The sequence below is a fragment of the Alternaria burnsii genome, assembly GCF_013036055.1.
Source record: "Alternaria burnsii strain CBS107.38 chromosome Unknown 732, whole genome shotgun sequence".
NCBI classification, from domain to species: Eukaryota; Fungi; Ascomycota; class Dothideomycetes; order Pleosporales; family Pleosporaceae; genus Alternaria; species Alternaria burnsii.
The window spans coordinates 595,089-615,506 of NW_024066113.1; the positions used below are offsets into that span (position 1 = coordinate 595,089).

General features: G+C 50.0%; 6 protein-coding genes across 6 annotated transcripts; 4 read left to right on the forward strand and 2 right to left on the reverse strand.

Moving 5' to 3' along the window:
- Window positions 1–98: 98 nt before the first annotated feature.
- Window positions 99–1,280, reverse strand: GT037_005672 (saicar synthase-like protein; the record flags this gene model as incomplete). The annotated part of the gene is made up of 2 exons (XM_038930719.1): window positions 99–944; window positions 993–1,280. 2 exons carry the CDS (start codon window positions 1,278–1,280, stop codon window positions 99–101), a joined length of 1,134 nt encoding a protein of 377 aa, XP_038786408.1.
- A 1,645-nt stretch (window positions 1,281–2,925) lies between these two features.
- On the forward strand, window positions 2,926–3,957 carry GT037_005673 (uncharacterized protein; the record flags this gene model as incomplete). The annotated part of the gene is made up of 2 exons (XM_038930720.1): window positions 2,926–3,085; window positions 3,152–3,957. The coding sequence occupies 2 exons, from the start codon at window positions 2,926–2,928 to the stop codon at window positions 3,955–3,957; spliced, it is 966 nt and encodes a 321-aa protein (XP_038786409.1).
- Window positions 3,958–5,426: 1,469 nt separating this feature from the next.
- Window positions 5,427–8,518, reverse strand: GT037_005674 (uncharacterized protein; the record flags this gene model as incomplete). The annotated part of the gene is made up of 7 exons (XM_038930721.1): window positions 5,427–5,539; window positions 5,753–6,660; window positions 6,709–7,279; window positions 7,343–7,546; window positions 7,607–7,933; window positions 7,984–8,182; window positions 8,234–8,518. The coding sequence occupies 7 exons, from the start codon at window positions 8,516–8,518 to the stop codon at window positions 5,427–5,429; spliced, it is 2,607 nt and encodes an 868-aa protein (XP_038786410.1).
- A 402-nt stretch (window positions 8,519–8,920) lies between these two features.
- GT037_005675 (uncharacterized protein) lies at window positions 8,921–10,555 on the forward strand (the record flags this gene model as incomplete). The annotated part of the gene is made up of 1 exon (XM_038930722.1): window positions 8,921–10,555. The coding sequence occupies one exon, from the start codon at window positions 8,921–8,923 to the stop codon at window positions 10,553–10,555; it is 1,635 nt and encodes a 544-aa protein (XP_038786411.1).
- A 536-nt stretch (window positions 10,556–11,091) lies between these two features.
- On the forward strand, window positions 11,092–12,155 carry GT037_005676 (uncharacterized protein; the record flags this gene model as incomplete). Its single annotated transcript, XM_038930723.1, has 5 exons — window positions 11,092–11,442; window positions 11,490–11,577; window positions 11,631–11,721; window positions 11,766–12,001; window positions 12,052–12,155. The coding sequence occupies 5 exons, from the start codon at window positions 11,092–11,094 to the stop codon at window positions 12,153–12,155; spliced, it is 870 nt and encodes a 289-aa protein (XP_038786412.1).
- Window positions 12,156–18,221: 6,066 nt separating this feature from the next.
- GT037_005677 (phosphoglycerate mutase family protein) lies at window positions 18,222–20,318 on the forward strand (the record flags this gene model as incomplete). The annotated part of the gene is made up of 2 exons (XM_038930724.1): window positions 18,222–18,672; window positions 18,730–20,318. The coding sequence occupies 2 exons, from the start codon at window positions 18,222–18,224 to the stop codon at window positions 20,316–20,318; spliced, it is 2,040 nt and encodes a 679-aa protein (XP_038786413.1).
- Between the last annotated feature and the right edge of the window lie 100 nt (window positions 20,319–20,418).

Sequence of the window (20,418 nt, forward strand, 5' to 3'; positions counted from 1 at the left end):
CGCAGACATGGACCGGGTATCTTGTGTATCAAACTAATCATACGCTGTACCACCAGTGAAGAGGATGGAATGAAGATCATCAGCGGTCATGGCCTGCTTTACACCACTTGATCAGCAGCTACTGGTGCAGGGCTACGTACTTCTCCAGCGGGTCTACCAGCACTGTCTGGAACCTCAACCATGTCCTCAACCATTCCGAGGAATCTTTGTCTATATTCATCGCTCGTGGTAGTAATACTCATGGGGCCGTGGTCTTTCCCAAACTTCAGTGTGTTGAATAGCTTAACCAGTCCCGTCATCGTATGCGCCTGAAGAGCGTCTTTCGACCAAAAGAAGTCGAGAACGATGGCTCGGTAAACCCACTTGCCGTCACGCGATACGACACCTGTGCGCCATGTAGATCCTCGACCGGGGGGCGGCGGCACGTCGCCCGAATTCAGGTCGGCGGGATAACGGACGAGAAACAACGAATAATCCACTGCGTTGTTGCTTTGTAAGATCTTTGAGTCCCGAGAGAGTTGGGCAATGAGCTCCTCCTTCTGATCGATAGTTACTCGGACTTTGTCTTCAAACTCATCAATAAGTCGATCCTTGACACTCTCGGGTGCCAGTCGTCCGTTAGCCACGTCGCGTTCGGGATAGAAGTAATCGTTTGGCTTCAAATCATATGTCTCCCAACGTTTTTGCTGGTCCTTGCTACAACTTGACTTCCCATAGAGGATGTTCTCCATTATGATGTGATGGCTTGGTGCAGCGCCTAGTGCAGCACCGATGGTGGCAGTGGGGCAGTAGAGGAGGTCTGTTATACGGACGAGGAGGGAGTCCTCGTTTAGCTCCATGTGTTCGACATAGGGTTCGAGAAGACGATCGCGAAAGAAGGATTGCTCGAACTGTCGTGGGAGTGACTTGATCAGGTACTTGGAATTAGGCGTTGTAAAGAAAGTCTGCTGCGCATAAGCTGGTTGCTCTCAGATGTCATATTGAGCACGTACTGATCCAGAGTATCCCAGGTCTCCTATAGGGACCAGGTCGGTCCGTTTGCCCTTGCTAGGAGAGCGGAAGCTCTCAATGTATCCTTCTTCTTCAATCTCCCAAGTATCGTTCCTTAATTTCTTAAATAGAGACGCGCGATATCGAGCTAGAGTAAGACTGAAGAGGGCGAAGAAGGCATATATACGCGCGAACAGGCCTAGACGCGCGCTCTCATCTTTCCGAGGCGCGTCAGATCTGAAAATGGCGCGCAAGATAGACGCGCTGATAAGGCGATCTCGGCGTCCCATTTGAAGTTTAGGGAAATGGCAGCTGTTTGCAGGAACAGAAAGGAGGTCTGCGTTGTGGACGCGGGAAGCGATACATTATCGCGGACCGTTCAATATCAGAATGACGTCACCGCGCTAACGATAGGCCTTCATGTGTTACCTGCTCGGGCATGTCTTCACCAGTATACCGAACCTCATCAACGTGGACTTTTAGCTGCTCACATGAAGAATCGGAGTTCCCGCCATGTGGGTGAATTATCTGGATGATCGGCGAGACCTGACGAAGCGGCTCGTAGGCTTCTCGCACGCTGCAGCTAACAGTTAGCACACAGCACAGCCGCCACAACGGCGCCACAGATTGTTTTCATTCGCAGTTGTTGGCCCCCAGATTCATTTTTTCCGGTAAGATATAGATTGACTTGCATTGTACAAAAGGAAACTCGAGGAGTATCATATGTAACACGCAGCTGCAATGGACACTCTTGGCAAGAATGAGTTTGCAACCTTCGACCGCTATGCTGCAATCTGGCAAGAAGCACTACAGAAGGAGATCATCCTTGTACCAAACTCTACAATTGTCCTGATACGCGACCCGTGTTCAGGGCGTCACTAGCTCTACCTCGGGATCTCCGTGTGTTCGGCCTACAACTGTCAGGGAAGCTGCTGGCTACGCGACCTGAGAGTGCTGAAGACCTATTGGCTGCAGCAATAACTCCAGTCCTGGTACATCAAATTTCAGCACTCATCGGAACTTGACTCACGCTTTTTTCGTTACAGAACATTGGTTCTAGAGCTCTTAACCTCGGCCGTGTTGTTTTGCTTGGCAATATCAATGCATCTTGGAACCAGAGTCTCGACTGTGGATCCTGATAACCTCAGATTGGCGAGCTATATGTTGCTCCTTGGGGTCGCGCCCCAACCGATGTCCCGCTCGGCACGTCTTCCGTTGTTTCACCCTGGTCCCTTATGGCGCTCGCACTAAGCGTGCCGCTACAGCGCTACAACGGCGAGAACCAACACGGGTGGGCTTTCGAGTCTTGCAAAACGAAAGCAGAGGTCGGTATGCAATCTGGAGTTGGATATGAAGCCTTGCAATCAAGCCTTGGCGGCTGTTCATCAGTTACACAAAGCTAATGACTATGTACCACCCCAGTACAAATCGATCCAATGTAGACCTTGACACGGTACAACCCGCCCATGTAAGCGTCTAGACATACTCGTCTAATAGACTAGCCCCTTAGGCCCAGGCAGTTCATGCCCGGGCTATCAGTTTGACGGCTGGCACCCCACATTATTTCGCCTCTGTAGCTCGCCTTACAGCTCGAAAGTTCGCCCAGACGCTTCAGCATGCCCTCTCGGAGGTTTTCCATATTCCCGTTCGCAAGCTACTGGATAAATTCTGCGTCTCACAACTGCAGGGTCATCAAGCCACTGCTTACTGGGCCTGTCTGCTATGGGGATTATCCTGACCAAGGGATTACACTCGGCATATAAAGCGCGAGACTCCCTCTTTGGTTTGACAGCATACTCGTACTACCTTAAATTTATAGTATCGTTTGTCATACCAGACTAATAGCAGGCAAAATCGCTCGTCCGCAGTGCCAGTCTTTCATCTTTGTACCCTTTTATCCCGTTCATCACATTCACTCCATAACCCAAACATCCAATGGCAAGTGCAGACGTTCAGCAGCCCCCTGCGCAGGAAGCCGCACCCGCACTACCTGATTACCTCACAAATCCCGATGCTGTCCTTGGAGATAAAGATGCCAAGTGGCGATACGGCAGAGCCCCAGATTACTCAAAAACAAGAAAGGTTTTTGCTGAGAGTGAGTTACTGCACATGGTAGCGAAGCTGCAGGTCAGACGCAGTGCATCTTACTAAAAATGCATAGCAAAGCAAATGACGCATGAAGCCGGATCACTTCCGGAGCTCGTACAAAACCTCGTCAAGAACTGGGAAGTCGAAGCATCCTTCAAGCCTAGCATTGACGACTGGCGTACAATCGATCGTGAGAATTACTCATTTGCCATCAATGGCGGCAAGCCTGAAGGTGCGGAGGCCATGCTCAAGGTTGGCACATACAATGCTATCATCGCGCCCAACGAATACTACTCGCCCGACTACTCTGATTTTGCTTCGTCACACAAGACGTTCAAACGCATGATGCCTACATTCGCATGGGAAGTACTAGAGGTCTACAGCGGTCCACCGACAGTGAGCTTCCGATGGCGACACTGGGGCCAAATGAAGAACGACTATGTCGGCTTCAACAACAAGGGGGAGAAGGTCACAGCCAAAGCACATGGAGGTTCTATCGATATCCAGGGTGTTACTGTCGCCACTGTCAACGAGAAAGTGCAACTACAGGCTGTTCGCACTTGGTTTGATCCCATGGACATGTTCAGACAGATCGCACCCGATGGTGTAGTGAAGAAGGAGGAGAAGCCCAAGGGCATGTCACCAGGCGAAGCTCTTGACGAAGCCCAGGCTGGTGTCAAGGCGCCTGAGGAGCAGGAGCTTCCTGATGAGTTCATTCAGTCTAAGGAGGAAGTCGAGCAGACCATTGCAGCTCTCGATAAAATGACGACTGAAGAAAAGATGTCAGGTTTACAGAGCATGCCCGCTGGTCACCCTGAAGTATCGACGTCTTCTAGCACTGAAGGTGCTTGCCCTTTCATGTCTGGAGGTTCCCGCTGAGGTACATGTCAATGCGAAGTTCACGCGACTGGATGTTTGTAGCCTTTCGGATTATTAGAGATTAAGAGCGCATGATTTACGGGCGAGGAACACTGAGCGAATCCGTATTGTGTCTTATATATACACGATTTTATTGCGACCCACCTATACTTTCTCAAGAGCTCTATGTTTTCACTCTCGTCTTTAGATTTTTGTGTATTGGAGAAGAAACAGTGCAGTGTATCAACCTCGGCCAATCAATCCATCGACCTACTACCAGCGATCAATCCGAGCGCGGCGATCCTATCCGGTGGCATTTCGATAACTCAAATCACAAACTGGTGGCGTTACACTGCGATCGGCGCGAATCCCCCGATCTTTGAGATTGTTTGGTATCATGCACTGTTAGGCATATCTTACGCAATAGCGGCGGCTGGTGAGCCGAATGTTCCAAGCACCCCAGCCCCCATCACTAAAACCTACCCAGCCACCCCAACGACGAAGGAGCACCCAGCCCCATCGACCAGAGCACCATTCTCCCTCGCAACGATCGCCCTATGCTCCTAGTCGTTCGTTTATGCAGTGCTCGTCTCGCCCGTCTTTTTACCCTTCTTTCAACCGCCTGCTCACCTGTTCAGCCGCACCAAGAATCTTCAAGAACCGGGTTTCCAGTCGCATCTAGGTTAGATCTGTGACATAAAGCCCAGTATTTTCTGGTGCCCATGGTAAAGCGCTGACGCTGACTGTACCATGTGGCTATCCGAAAGTAAAACTCCTAGCTCATCGACTCTCCACTCTAGGTACCCAAGCAAAGTAGACCATGTTGGGCAGCAGCGTTGTCAGACATGTGTCATGTCTGGTATACCCTAAAGCATGTTGACCACGGATTTTGCTGGCCTGTAAGTATGAGGATATAATGCGAGGATAAGAATCAGTAAGGGTGGTTGTACTTGAGAAAGTTAGGATGAAGGCCAAACGGAGAGAAGAGATAAGAACGGTCTCATAGCAAATTATCACTGTGTGTGAATTGTTTTCACTTTTCTCCTCCTTGTCAAAGTCAGACTAGAATTGGACTCGCTGAAGCTGCAGCTTCAATCTTCAACGACGATATCAGTTGACCGATGCAGAAACTATGTACCTAGCTAGAAACGCCATCACTTCTCCCTGAGAGATATGTCACTTTACGATTCTATCTAACTCATCTCCGTGAAACATGAGAGTGATGTATCCCGATCTCGTTCTATCAGATCCCAACCATCTAAATAATAGACAAGATCACATGTGTATGATGCGCAATCTTCAAGGGCTGGGGTTTGTTGCATTGCGCCCTCCTTCGTGAAGCTTTCCACTTGACTGCTGAATCCACATTGGCAAAATCCGATCAAATTCTCCGAGCTCTGTCGTTGGCCGGGGATCGAAAAATTCAGGGTATCTTTTCATAATGTCGTTCTTTGCGACTTGAGCTGCTGTCAATTCCCTCTGTGATGCGTCTACCTCACCAAGAGCGAGAAGAACCTGAGAATACCAGTACTGTGCCCTTGTATATCCTTCTTCCGTCCATGTAGCTCTGTGTCGTCGCGCAAGGCATTTCTCAAGGTGATTACTGTTTACATCAGCACGATCCGCCAAATAGGGTTGCGAGAACGAATGTACCGTGCTTCGGCATATCTACCCTTCGCATGTAACAAGATACCAACTGCTTCGTAGCTCTCTAGAGTATACTGTGAGCTCTCTCCACATACGCTTTTCCGTTTTTCTAGAACGTCTTGGTGGCATGAAAGCGACTCGTCAACATCGCCCGCGTTATATAACAAACATGCAAGGTCGTATTTGGTGATGAGAACGGATGAGTCCTCACTACCTGCATGCTGAAGTTCAAGGTTGAGACTCTTGCGAACATAATCTAGAGCTTGCCTTGGCTGGCCCTCCGTCATCAGTATGAATGCGGAGTGGTGGTAGTACTTGCTGTATTCGAATGGGTACTGGTTTTCGGTGCCCCATTTTCGATAATAAACTAGCAATTCCTCCATCAATACCTTAGCTTCGGCATACCGATCTCGTTGGAAGTATGCGCAAGCAAGATCGCCCTTCGCATTGCCCCATCGAATCTCATCGTCAGTAGTCCTTTGATCAACAGGTATACGGTCGAGTTCGTTGTTTCTCAACCGAAGGAGCTCTTCTCGGTGTTGGAGGCTTTCTTTTCGTTTACTGACACCAACGCAATCAGCCACAATACCCGTCACCAGGTATATGTCGCTAATGAGCTCTTCAAACTCTGGTGAGTTCTTGAATTGATCATCTTGCTTGAGAAGGGCGGTTTCAGCTTCTTCCATGGCGATTTCACAGTCACGGAACTGACCAGTGTGCCATAGATATGTTCCGACATTGGATAACATCTTCGCAAACTTCAGATTGAGTTCCAATGGAGGGTCTGGCCATCGCGAGTTAGTCATAACACTGACGACCTGCGGTACAAACTTGTGGTATACCGGCCATATGTCACTCTCATTCTGCTGTAGACGCGATGCAGGCGGTAACTGTTGGTTGATCATGGCGAAGACCTCTTCGAAGATACGTCTGCGCTTGTCGGGATCTTTGTCTTGTTGGAAACCATGGAGAATATTCTTTTGCAGTGACCGATGCACCGAATATTGGACACCATCTGGACTATCGAATCTCTTGAACAGCTGACGGCGGCCCAGATCCCTTCCTATATCCAAAAACCTTATATTGTCAGCCCAATGAAGCAAGGTTCTCTAAACACGAACTTACTCATCTTCGTCATTCAGGAACTCTAAGGTCTTGACCTTCTGGGGCTGTGTAAATAGTTCTTCTGGCGTGCGATCCGGATTCAGAAAAGCCATCAAGTCGATGAAGTGCCTCGCATTTGGCGAAAGTGCTCCTAGAGCGACATTGAAAACAGTAGCTAGTGTTTTCTGATAATTGTGAACAGCATCATCTCCGCGATCAGCCCACACCCTGGAAGAACGCTTCAATCTTGCAAAGACTTTGGAGATTTCCGTTCCCGAAGTTTTAACGTAGCCTCCTATAGTTACCAAGGCTAGAGGTAACCCTCCCACCCATTCAGAGACCTCTCGAGCAACGTATCGATCATCGTCAGACACATGAGGCCTCTCATCGAGAAGTTTGAGCAACAATTCTGCACCGACATCAGGAGACATTTCTTGCAGCTCTATCTTGTGAAAGTTTGCGGTCAATTTTGAGATATGTGCCTTTTGTGTGGTGATGATCGTAGCGCCACATCCTTTTATATTGTCGGGTAGGTAGTACTGCACATGGCGAGCATTCTCAAGGTTGTCGAACACTAGAAGCCATTTCTCGTCTTCAAGCATGCAGTCAGTGTACAGTTCCCGAGAGTAGTAACTTTGCAGCTAGTGTTACTTACTCGTGCTTTCCAACCACTCCCGAGCACATTCGACGGCTCTGCCAATCTCATCTTCAGGGCTTGATTGACCACCAACGATGTCGTAGCCATCTCGCTTTTGTATCTTCTTTCCAATCTCGGCATATGATTTGCGGAGTTCGTGATCGGTCTCGGAATTCAGCCAGAAGCAACCGTCGTAGCTAGAAAGATATCGGTTGACGTAAGCTAAGGCAAGTTGAGATTTTCCTTGTCCACCAAGACCGTGGATCACCACACAGTGCGCACCTCTGCCACTTTGCCGATTTCCGGGATCCAGATGGTCGTGAAGATCCTTCAGCTCGTCTTCGCGACCCACAAACTGTTGATTGAGCAATGTGGGAATAGTATTGAAAGGAAGGTTCGTCTGACTGGTAGTCTGTAACATCTTGGCGCGAATAGCTTGAGACTGTTTGCCCAAGGAAGTAGCGTTATCGATTCCTTGTTGTTGCACAGTCTCACGATCGATCGATTGCAACTCCTTCTGGAATATGTCTTCGTTGCGCTCCATGCTCTTTTTTAAACTAGTCACTTCACTCTTTAATTTCGAGCGGAAGAGTCCCTTGAGAAAGTTCTCTTTATGCCATATTAGCTCGAAACAACAACAATGAGTCTACCAGGCTTACTCAAGGGGCTTTCTGTAACATGTTTCGTGATCAGAATGCAGAATGCTAAGTAATCCCGCAGCAAATCATGTAGAGGAAATGAAAGCGCTTTCGCGTTTGGATAAAGAGCGAGTCCTCGTTGAAAACGAGGAAGGATGGTGTTCACATCCGCGATTATATCGAATATGTCTTCAATAGCATTCGAGTGTTTGCACACGCACTGTCGTGATTAGAACGATTACACGACAGTAGCTTGTCTCGAAGCACATACCTCGATCATGACTTGCAAGGCTCCCCAAGTCAAAGTCGTAGCATCTTGTACTTGGCAAATCGAATTCAAAGCACCACTGAACGATTTCACATGTTCTAGTGTTGGTTGTAGTTTGGCGAGACATTTAGATAGCGGCTTGCGAGAATACTGGGTGGTGAGGTCCTGTAGGACCCGCTGCAGCGAATCAAAGTCGGCCGGATCTTGGGGAAGTGGGGCGACACTTCTAAACTTCCTCCGCCACTCCTGGAACAACATGTCAAAATCTGCACCTCCAGCTTTTGCCATGTTGTCCGCTAGCAGTAATGTTGAAGTCTTTGTTTCAACCTAAGTGACGAAGTTACGGACAGCTTAAGGTCTTACAGGTAGGCTGAGCGACTACTAATAAGGGGTTTTCGTGTTATTGATTTGAGGACAATGACGGCCAATCGCAAGGTACTTGTTGCCGCTGCCTTAAAAGAGGCAAACGCTCATCTCCCACAATCCGAAACCGGTGAGTAATGATACGTGGGGTGCATGGGCTCATGTCAGGAAGGCGGGGTCTAAGAATTATCGCTCAGCTGCATGCCAAGTAGACATACACGTCGGGTTCGCTTGCAGGATGCGCCATCGGATCATACAGCAGCCATAACACTGCGAGGGCCTGTTGAATTTGCAACAGCACTTTCTCCGACTCACTTCTTCAGAATCATGAGTAATCTCAAGTCTCGTCTACAGGATCTCGGTCCTTCAATCACAAGGATTCTTGAGATAGCAGGAGCAGCGGGCGCCTCCATTGGCGTAATACACAATAATGAGACGCTGCACTTTGCGAACTTCGGCTACCGAGACGTCACGTCGAAGGTCTCTCCCGATGAGCATACGATCTACCACGTCGCATCGCTCAGCAAGAGCTTCACTGCCGCAGCAGTAGGCATACTCGTAGACGAAAAGAAGTTGGCTTTCGAACAGCCAGTCTCGTCCGTCCTTGGATCTTTGAAGCACCCCGATCCATCGATACAGGACCATGCGACCATACTCGACTTCCTGTCTCATCGAACAGGACTCGCTACAAAGCAGTCTTTGTGGGCACAGGACGGACAGGAACTACTCCTCAAGAAGAACGATAGCCTTAGTATCGTCTCGTACCTAGAGGTTGTTCAACCTCTAGGAACATGGTATAACTACAATAATTGGGGATATGATGTAGCTGCTGCGATTGTAGAACAGGCATCAGGACAAAGCTGGGGGTCATTTGTATCCGAAAGAGTGCTCGATCCACTCCAACTACGTCGAACATTTGTCGAAGCAAACCCACCCGAGGACAACTATGCCATGGGATATATGCCAGGACCAGATGGATCGCTAACACCTGTTGGAAGACCTACAATCGCTAACGGAACCGTTCAACAAGGAGCAAATGGAATTAAGACGACAGCCTCAGATCTTCTCCAATACTACAAAACGATCCTCCATACCTGGAAGACAGAGGTTTCCACAGGCTCTTCAGACATATCGTCGCCTCTCAAGAACGTGAGGGAGTTGTTGACAGAGCACATATCAATGGATCCTAAGTCCGAGTTCAAGCAGTCGTATGGGGCCGGTTGGGCAATCGTCGATCTGCCCTCACCAGTTGGCGCAATCGGCACCAACGGCATGTTTGTCGCTAACATGCCGGTGCTTGGAAAAGGTACGGAAAAAAAGAAACTATGGTATCACAACGGAAGCTTGGTAGGGTTCTTCAGTTCCGTCCATGTAATTCCGGATACGGATACCATCGTGGTTGTCTTGGTAAACTCAATACCAAAGAACGACGCTCCTGATTGGATTGGCCAGCTTCTTATCGAAGAGATTCTGGGCAATCCCGACAAGAACGATTACATCGCGTATGCAGAAGAAAGCGCGAATTCTTACGTGCGCATGTGGCAAGAGCTGGAGGAGGAATTCAACAAGACCAGGGAGCAATCCAAACACAAAAGACACCTGGATGAGTACGTTGGCAGATATTACAATGTGCCTCGAAACTGGTACATCGAAGTGACGTTGGAAGACGGCAACCTGTTCTTTAGCTTTCAAGGACTTGCTAGTCAGAAACACCAACTCCATCACCACGGAGCGGATTGCTTCAACTGGCCTCTTACCGAAAAGAGGTCGCGAACCCTTGGCCGCTGGCCAGATCTCGATGCCAGTACCTATGAATTCCGTTTCGATACGAACGACGACGATAATATCATCGCGCTGAGATGGGTGCACGATCCTGATATTCCTGACGGCGAACAGTTCCCAAAAGTTACGGATGCCAAGGTTCCTAACGAAGCCACGTATGCGCAGGTGCCTGTTTCGTAGGATAGGCGCTGACTTTCACTCAACAGGCACTTACGTAAACAGCAAGTACACTCAGAGCTTTGAGAAGTGTGGAGCGTTAAAAGGCTGAAATTTTGGCTATCATAAAAGCTATGAATATGAGATTCGTTGTATGATCTTCAATGCACGCGCGATTATGATACCCGTGCTCGGTGAAATGAAGCGCTGGAACAGTTTAACTGGAAGGCCCATGCAATGTATAACATGTATCACATCTGGGCAATACTCGGCGTTCTATTTTTCTTTACAATCAGACCCAGGTGGCGTTAGCCACCGTGGGATGGATAGCAACTGATTCGATTTCTTGGGACGAGGCTGCATACACGTGCATTCAGCCCATACCGAGCTTTAGGGCCTTGTTATGGCTGTTGCGCAGAGCCTTACTTTTCGGGGTCAGAGCTACACCCCACCTTGAATCTTCACGCACTGGAATTTTCCCTTCAGCCTTGTCGCTGGTGCAACCTTCAAACTTTGAGCAAACTCTTTTCATCAGTAGCAATCGAATTTCAACATCCACCATGACGAGTCCTCGCGACGAAGTTGCGCGTTTCAGCTATCTTCAATGGCAACCACTTTACGAAACTGAAAAGCCTTTTCAAGTGTTCTCCAACATCAGTTGTAGTGCTTTAGAACAACGCTCAACCAATCTTCATTTCATAGATGGCGAGCCCCAAACGATACACGATATACGAGGAAGAGAGTCAGAGTTTGGACTCGACAGAAATGGTTTCATGATACGAAAAGACGAGATGCGAGAAGCGGATCTCACCACCGAAGAAGGGTTCCGGAGGGACTATCTACCTCATATTGAAAACATGATGAAGGAACACGTTGCTGATATCGATCATATGGTTTGTTTCGATTGGGGAGTAAGTATCCCTATTAAGTTGTGGCGAGTGTTACTGAGAAACCCAAGTTCAGGAAGAACGTCCCCCTTCGTAAAGATCGGATCAATGTGAACGACAGAATGCAGCTGCTCGAACCAGCTCGGCAAGTTCACTGCGGTAAGCCAATGTCCAGACTAGAAGAAACAATGGTTCTAATAGCGCACCGACAGATCAAAGCCCTGCTGGAGCACTGCAACGTCTGCAGCGCCATGCTCCCGAGTACACAAAGGCAGCTTATGAAGGTCGACTTCGGATCATTAAGTAAGCTTCAACCATTACTTGTAAGAAAACTCTGATGTGTGTAGTGTTTGGCGCCCTTTGAACCATCCGGTAGAGGACAATGCGCTGGCTGTATGCGATGGTCAGACTATTGAAGATCGTGACCTTGTCGAGGCTGATCACATCACACGCCTGTATTTGGGCCGAACCATGTACGGTCTACAGTCTCCACAACATAAGTGGTACTATCTCAACCACCAATGTCCCAATGAGCTCTTGTTTATCAAGATATTCGACTCCGACTCAACCGTACCTGCCCCACGTAAGTCAGTTCGAATGGTTCTACACACACCGACTTATCTATGCCTGCAGGATCACTCCATGCATCGTTTGACCACAGTCAAAAACGGGAGAATGCACCTCCTCGTGAGAGCGTTGAGGTGAGGTTTCTTGTGATCACGGAAGCACGGCAGTGATGCTCCAACACTGTGTTGGGCTATGACGACACACACCTATGCAGGATGCAGCACTTCATTCATGTTCGCGATGAATGCTGGGATAACGATGCAGATATGTTACGAACACGTTTGGAGAATGAACTTGTCGCATTACGTGAAAAAAAAAACACTCCTTCCACCGCTACTGCCTTCTCTATTCCGTAAAGAGTGTCAACCATATCATACGAGACTAGCTAGTTCCTTCAACTTCTTCTCGAATTAACCAGAGATACCTTTCTTGGACACATTGTAGGTTGCAGGATATTCAATCCAGTCTTCTGCGTTGATGTCGCCAGAAACAGGAACACCAAAGTCCGGCACCCAAGGACGTGCGCGTGTCTCTTTTGCGGCTTCTGTTTCGACGCGGTACGCCCAGGAAGTCTCAGGTATCTTGATAGGTTCAGTAGATGCCGAACTGCCCGTAGATGCTTCGCTATTTGATCGTCTACGTGGATGATCCATTATAGAGCTGGAGTTGAATTAGAAACTAGGCTTCAACAGTTTCTTTACTACATACTTTTGAAGAGGATTCTTTTCTAAAGTGATACGGTTGAAAGGTGGTGTGATCTGTTTGGAGATGTACGTGACGCTGTGTAGTGTTCCAGAGATGCCTGAGAAACGCGAAGACCAGTGAGGGCATTGCAACCATTTATGATCCCTTCCCGCGGTCGGCCAAAGCGGGGTTACTAGGGTACCGCAGGGTGGCGTCGTTGTGTTGCATGAGATTGACTTGTATTATCGGCATTGGGCTGTGGGCTGAGTGAGACATTGTGGTATATTACCGGATATGCATGCAAGCGAATAAGGGGCTTTAGTGAAATTTACCTTGATATCAATGGACCGTATGAGTTGGACAAAGTGATTACTCTATAGATATGTATGTGTGGGAGAACCTGATGGGCGTGATATCTTTGCACTGGATATGCGAAGCTTGTAGTTGCCGAGCCGGCTACGAGCGGGTTTTTGGTCTTGTGCAGTATGAAAAGCTTGCACGAGCTCGAATATGTTCGCGGAATGCATGTCGAAGGTGGTGTTAATCTTTGGAAACGCCTGAATAAGGTGGCCTACTGTGATGCGGGATGGCCATCCGCCAGAAGAGTTTCTTGTCGTACCGGTGAAAAGTTGAGTTGTGGCGATAAGAGGAGGCGAGCCATTCCAAGGTTTGCTTGTTCTTCCACCGTTGTACCCTAATTTGCTTCTGCACATCGCAGTAACATTCGGCTGGTTAGAGGTCCTCACAGCAACAGCCTTATCGTGGTGAACTAGCCATCATTCAAACCCGTTGTACACATGTATATCTGCATCCTTTTCGGTGTGGTATATCCTCAGTTGGCTTTGCGAACTTGGCCACCATCTAATCAATCTTGTTCGTCCATTTCAGGGCGGATGTGATTCGTTAGAATGTTCTGAGCTCTTTAGATGGGAATTTACCTACCTGCGCCCCCTTTTGCAAGGCTTCCATTTTCACTTCCAGGACTATTGTTACTAATGGTGGTTAGGTTGGCTGTGGCTGTTGTGTTCTTCGTTTTGTTATGGCACGTGATGATACTGTATATAGGAACGTGCCACCTTCTAAATCGCTTCATTAGATTTTCGGCCAGTGAGGTGCCGTTGAATGGTGCAAAAAGAAAAATATGCTCAGCCAGCCATAGCTGGTGTAGTTCGAACCTAAGAGTTACCTAGGTAGAGACATATTTAATCATGATTCGACTCGCGATCGGCCCCAGGATGTGGCCTTCACATTTGACTCTGTTTCCATCCTTTCAAGAGCAAACATCAATTGGCTTTTGCTTTTTTCTGCTGAGATTAGCCACCTCGCGCATCACTTACCACGATGGCGTCTAACACTACTTACCTGTACAAATTTGCATCCAACATGCAACCAAATAATTCTTCCAGCTTTCCATCCGCATATGGAAAAATCATACACCCCTCTCCCGATGACATCCACGTCAAAGACCACGTATCGGCTGCAGAATTTTGATGGACAGATGTATACCAAGAACTCGTGTAGAGTAGGTGGAAAGATCGAAGAATACCAAAAAGGTCAAAACACAAGGATTACCTGGAAACTCCCAGACATGGGCCAGGTTCTGTAACAGGTGATTGTTTCTTAGTACCCCCACTGGCTAGAGTCATCATAAACACCCTTTCATCCATGAAATGCCATATATCTCTGCGTTTGTAGTAAGGAGCACATAACATCTGATGCTGCTTGGGCCGGCAGACTTGATCATTTTAGTATTGAGGAAGACTAGCCTAAACACCTTAAATGAAGGTAGCCGACTCAATCGTAACGGCAACGTGAAGCGTACGTAGGCTGGCGTAGCTAAAGCGGTAAGAATGTAACGTATCGAATGTATTCGAAGACATGATCGAAGATGGTAATGGTGCTTGAAGTTGGAAGAAGTGAAGGGGATAGCCTCGTTTTCTACGCAAGGAAACGCGAATCGAGAGCCACTTTTGCTAAGTGTATCAGAAGACTACTTCTTTGAGATGCCGATTGACTATCGACTGACTAGGTGCGCCGGCCCTCGAGGGATTATCTAAAAGATAGAAACAGGATGTGTAGAAGAAGCAGAATGCGGTAGCGACAGGTAGAATAGAAAGAGATCTTGAGTACGGATATTACCCAAATCGCATAATGAACTCACACTACAAGAAAAACAAGAAGAAGCTCCTGGAGTCTACTGCAGATGGAAGTATCCAATATCCTGCAACGTGAAAGCCTGGAGACGCCACTACATAGCAGCAGCGCATATGGACTGCTGGCAGTTGTCAAATGAGACAATATACAACGCATGATGGATCTTCTTCCAACGCAAGCTGTAGCAGTCACAGACGGAATGGATTGGCGATATTAGATAAAAGGTATGAGACATGTTCCGGCAATTGCAATCAGGGCCCAACATCAACAGTCAGCTCTAGAATACATGACACATTGACTTTGATAGCCGTTCCCACTTGGACAGCCGTTCCCACTTCGCTTGCGCCACCGAAGCAGCCTGAACTTATGTCTCTCCCGGTAGGCCAACACTTTTCGGGGTTTTGTTCGTGTACAGCGGGTGACACTATCTATCGGAACCTGAATGTACCCTGCATGAACGCATCCACTCTTCTATCGAGAATGTGTTTTCTCTTACTGAAGTAATACAGGTTTAGTGTTTGAAGATTTGGATAGCTGATATTGAATTGGGAAAACAGTCCCGCCACAGCCTTGCCGACCATGGTTGCCTACCCAACCAAGTCAGGCTGGTGTGATTTAAGGATGACCTACTGTAGGCAGCAGTGAGTCATACCTCCTTTACTTCATCATCAACATGGCGTGTGGTCACGGTTTCATGCTAGCTTGTGGCTACGCGCCAGGCTTTTAGACGCGACTGGTGAAGACACGGTATCATGTGTCTTACAGCTTGCACAAGAAGGCTGAAAGCTGGTCACACAGGATTGCGCAAATTTTAGCGGTTGAATGAGGCAATGTGCTGAATGTGTGGCACGCTAGAGGGCATGTCTCGTCTGCCTGCGACGGAGATGGTGAGGTCGCTCTCGTTGGTGTGTCAAGGTGACTCAGCCCGCAAACCAAGGCCTTGTCTTGCCGGATCAACTCGGCATCCGATTTGGTGCGAGGCTAATGGGGGGCGGGCAGCGCCGATGAGTCGTCAGCAGGTCGGTCACTTGGCGCTTCTGGAAGGGGCGACGATGGGAAGATGCAGCCTGCAGCTGCAAACTCTGCTGAGGGCGTGGGAGGCGCGAACCATGGTCATCGCTTGCTTTGGAGAGATGTTCAGAGCGGTCGCTGGTCGGATGAAGAGAGCCGAGGCGATTTGCAGATGGACGCATTTGGACTCGCTTTGGGGAAGAGGTCCGGCGTCATCAACCACTGCGGTGTGCGAGAGTGGAGCAGGGCATAGCAGAGCAAGGCGGCGATGTGTTGGCAGCAGTTCATTGCTGCTTGCGCCTTTTGCGTCATCAATCACGATGGGCTCGTGTGCGACAGGCGATTGCCTTGAGCGATTTTCAGCCATGTTTGCATCGCATCGCATCACGGCATGGACCATCGGATGCGCTGCAAATGAAGGCGTCGCATGCTGAGCAGCTGAGATTACGAGCGTCGCAGCAGCCGTCGAGGGGGTCGGCCGCAAATATAGCCACGAAAAGCACGGTGAAGGCACAAAATGACCCGTCTCGGGATGGCGTCTCTGGTGCGCCCAATGACACAACAGGCAATGTGAAGACGCGTGCTTGGCTCCCAGACGGTCGGTCCCTTCATCTCAACATAGCTGAACGGGGTTTGTGAGGGGGTGTAGCAGGCAGTCTGGGACTCTGGCACTACCATGGCACGGAGCGTTGGAGAGCAAACGCGCCTAGCGGCAAAGGAAAGGAGACGCCGTGTGTCGCAGCAGCTTGTCGCGTCGCAATCAGCGTGAACAGCCTCGTTGCGTGCGCAGGGAATGGGCGGGTTACAGAGGGCCATTTACCGCTGCGCCAGGCATGGCGGCAGGCCGTGTTGGCATGCCTGCCTGTAGCCTAGGAGGAAGCCGCCATGCGTGATGATGGAGCGTCGTCTCGTCTCACGCTCCATGGCATGGTAGCAGCAACGTGTTGAACAACGAGTGTATGAGCAACAACAATAGAGTGGGGGATGGCGATATCGCTGCCCAAGCAACCGCCGCTGCAAATCACGTACTGCCATTTCCGCCTGCGATGGCAAATAAAAAAAGCGCGAGCGATGAGTCTTCCAAGGTCGGGTTGTGTGGCAAAGAGGCAAGCTGGCCATAGCGCCCGGGTGCGATGACTGGACTGGACTGGACTGGGGGCGCTGTAGGTTACGGGGTTCCTATTAGTATCGCCAGCGCCGCCCAGCCCGTCACCCTCATCAAGACAGCAGCAATGGACTTCACGAACATCTACAGCGCCCCCTGCGGCCTAATCTAGGACGCCAACCGCTTAACGTGTTGTTCTGTTCTCTGTCGCCTACCCAACTACTACCCAAACCGCAAACCATCCCATCTTTGTCCAGGTAGCAGCCGACGCTTCGACCTCTGTCGCCGCCACACTGCCGCCTACCGCATAGACTCATCTCGCGCCTCCAGTCATACACGACACGAGACGAGAGAGCCTGTCCTTTTATACTCCTTCTCCCGTACCTGCGTCGCGACCAGCACCCCCTCTGTTCGCGCCTTCCTACCTTTACCGACTCCCCGACCGCCACTTCCTCACACGTCAGGCCTCTACACCACCCACCCGCAAACAGCTCTTATGTACACCACCACCCAATAATAATAAATCAACAAACAAACACTCCCACACAAACACTCCCCAACAACCATCCGCGCTTCCACCGCGAATACACGAAGTCGCTCAGCCTGGTGATCCTTCCTCACGGTAGTCACCATCCTCGAACACTTCCCACATCGCCTGCCATCAACACAATGTGCCATTCGGCCAACACTACTCCAGTCACTCGTCACTCAGAATTCACCACTATTTCCGGAAACAAGGCCTTCATCCGAGGCCTCGCTTGCTAGAAACCCCCCGCATCCCCTCAGACATCCAGTTCTTGCGACAGCGCCCGCTGTTCAATAGCTGCAATATCAGAGTGCTTCGCGGTCGGTCTATCACAACGGTCTTGTTTCGGTGATTCTGCAGTTGACAGTGACTGGAGCCCGCTCTAGTCCGCACCTGGCAGCTTTTCGACCACTTGACACTGCTCGAATCCTACTTCCACCTGCGACTTCGTCAATCCCCTCAACCTCCTACGTATACGTTCCGCCTTCGAAACCTAGCCTCTTCCAGCACACAACAAAGAGAACCGCGTCTCGAAATATACGTCAGAGGTCACAGGGTTGCTCTCTACGGTTTGTCCCATCGGTTAAGTTCTCGGTCACTCCACGACCACCCGATCACGCCTTGCGCCACCCCTCCAGGTCTACCTAACGGTCAGCACTTCGAGACGTAACGACAAAGCCTAATCACCCATCTCCGCTCACTCCTTATTGTCTACATTTCCTTACCAGGTACCGTCCTGTATACCTCTCCTTCATCATGAGTCTTGCTATTCCTCTCCCTAGCCACGGCTACATGGTTGAGACCCACCCTTATGCCGCTCCCCTTTCTTCCTCTGCTTCCTCTTCCACCTCGTCAGTATTCTCAGACGCTGCGTCACAAGCGTCCAGCGCAAGCTCCACATCGTCTCACTCAAACTGGGACTCAGAAGAATGGAGTCGCAACCAAGTAGCACCGCCGACCTCGGTCGACCCTGCAACCTTGTCAGCTTTCCAGCCCATCAGCCGAGTTAGCACATATCCTCAGTATCAATCTGCAGTATGCCGGGAGCCTGCACAGGAGAGGTTACCTTCCCTGCGCACCGAGCTTCTGGCCCCACTGGAGCAACGACAGAATCCTCGTCGATCGTCGGCAGCTGTAAACCAAAAGGCCCCACCCCAATTGGTACGGCAATCCGATCGAAAGGTCAACTTCGTCGATTGCCTCGTCGGTTAGTACACGCTTTACCCCTGGACCATGGTTCCCCCGCTGATTCACCCTTCTCAAGATTCTGCCACCCAGATGGTTGAGGTTATCTGGCAACTTTCTGAGCCCAAGAGCCGCTGTGAGAATGCCTCTGGACGCGGAGTACTTCCCCTCCGCATGTTCATTCAGGAGACACTTCGTCGCTCTCGCACAAGCTACTCTACGCTCCAAGTTGCCTTGTACTACTTGATCCTGATTAAGCCTCATCTGCCTAAGCATGACTTCACCATGTCCCAGCCTGAAGATGCATCCCTTCGTGCGCTGCAGTGTGGTCGTCGCATGTTCCTTGCTGCGCTCATTCTCGCCTCAAAGTATCTGCAGGACCGCAACTACTCGGCTCGCGCATGGAGTAAGATTTCTGGCCTCAAGGTCTGTGAGATCAACACCAACGAGATGGCTTTCCTCGAGGCTGTCAACTGGAAACTCCACATTGTTGACTCGGTATGGGAGAAGTGGCAAGAAGTTGTCTTGAGGCACACTCCTACTCTTCCACCGCCATCACCTGGCGCTCCCATTCCCAACACTTGGAAAGACGTCATCCCTGTCTTGACGCCTGAGTTGGACATCATCCAGGTGACTCGCAAGGCACCCAACACTCCTGTGCGTCCTCCTCTGAGGCCACAGCTGAACGCGTCGCCTTACCGCACTCCGTCGCTCGATGGTTACGGATCCCAGGAGAGCACACCAACTCCGTCGCGCTACCAAGTGCCTCGCTTCTTGGAGCCGAAGCCTGATCTTCCTCACACTCCATCGCTGCCATCACTGGCTCGTTTGGGTCCTTTGCCGACACCGTCTTTGACGCCGCAATCCATTACCAGCAACACTCCTGCAGCGAGTGCCATGGCTTTTGGATCATCGCGACGCACATCAATGTGCTCGGCAATGCAACAGGCACAGTGCTCGTCATTGGCGCGCACCTGTGTCGACCAGTTCAACCCAAGCGTCAGGAATGGATTAGAAGCGTATCACTTCCCAACCCGACGACCTTCCCTGGCTCCCTCCAACTCATCCCTATCATCCTCTCCAGAGTCAATGATCTCGGACAACTCGCGCACTTCTCGTGCTTCGTCAATCTCGTCGGTCTCATCTGCCGGCTGGGCGCCAACTCAAAATCAGGCCAACTTGGCTCGATTGGCGACCTGTCGCAGCGCGAGGCTTCCGTACCCTGTATTGTCCAAGTGCAAAGAGCAGTACGAGTATGCTCCAAGTGAGGCCATGTCCTCACCTGATCTGGACAGCTTCCATATTGATGATTCGGATTCTTCGCCAGGCAAGGTTGAGAGCCCTGCGTTTGTCGCTCCTGCGAGTCGTAAGCGTGGAAGGTCTTCAGTCGACCTCCAGCAGAACGTGCGTCACTTGCTTCACAGCACTCGCTCCGCATTCGACCTCCGTGCTCAGAAGCCTGTGCTCCCTGATAGATCAGTGTCACACTCATTCGCCTTCTCATCGCGCAGTGAACCCAAAGGGCTGCAGTCCCCCAAGAACACTGTTCCTTACTGCTCGCGTCTTCCCATTCAGAAAGACTTTGGCAAGAAGCGATCGTGCTGCAGTACTGAGGTTGCACAAGCCTTCCGCCCACAAGGTCCAGGCATGTGGGCTGGCATCCTCTAGACATGACAACATCGTCTACACAATATTGAAAGCCCAAAGAAGGCTAAACAACAAAGAATGACAAGGAAGTATCAACGCATTTATTCACTGTTCGTATTTT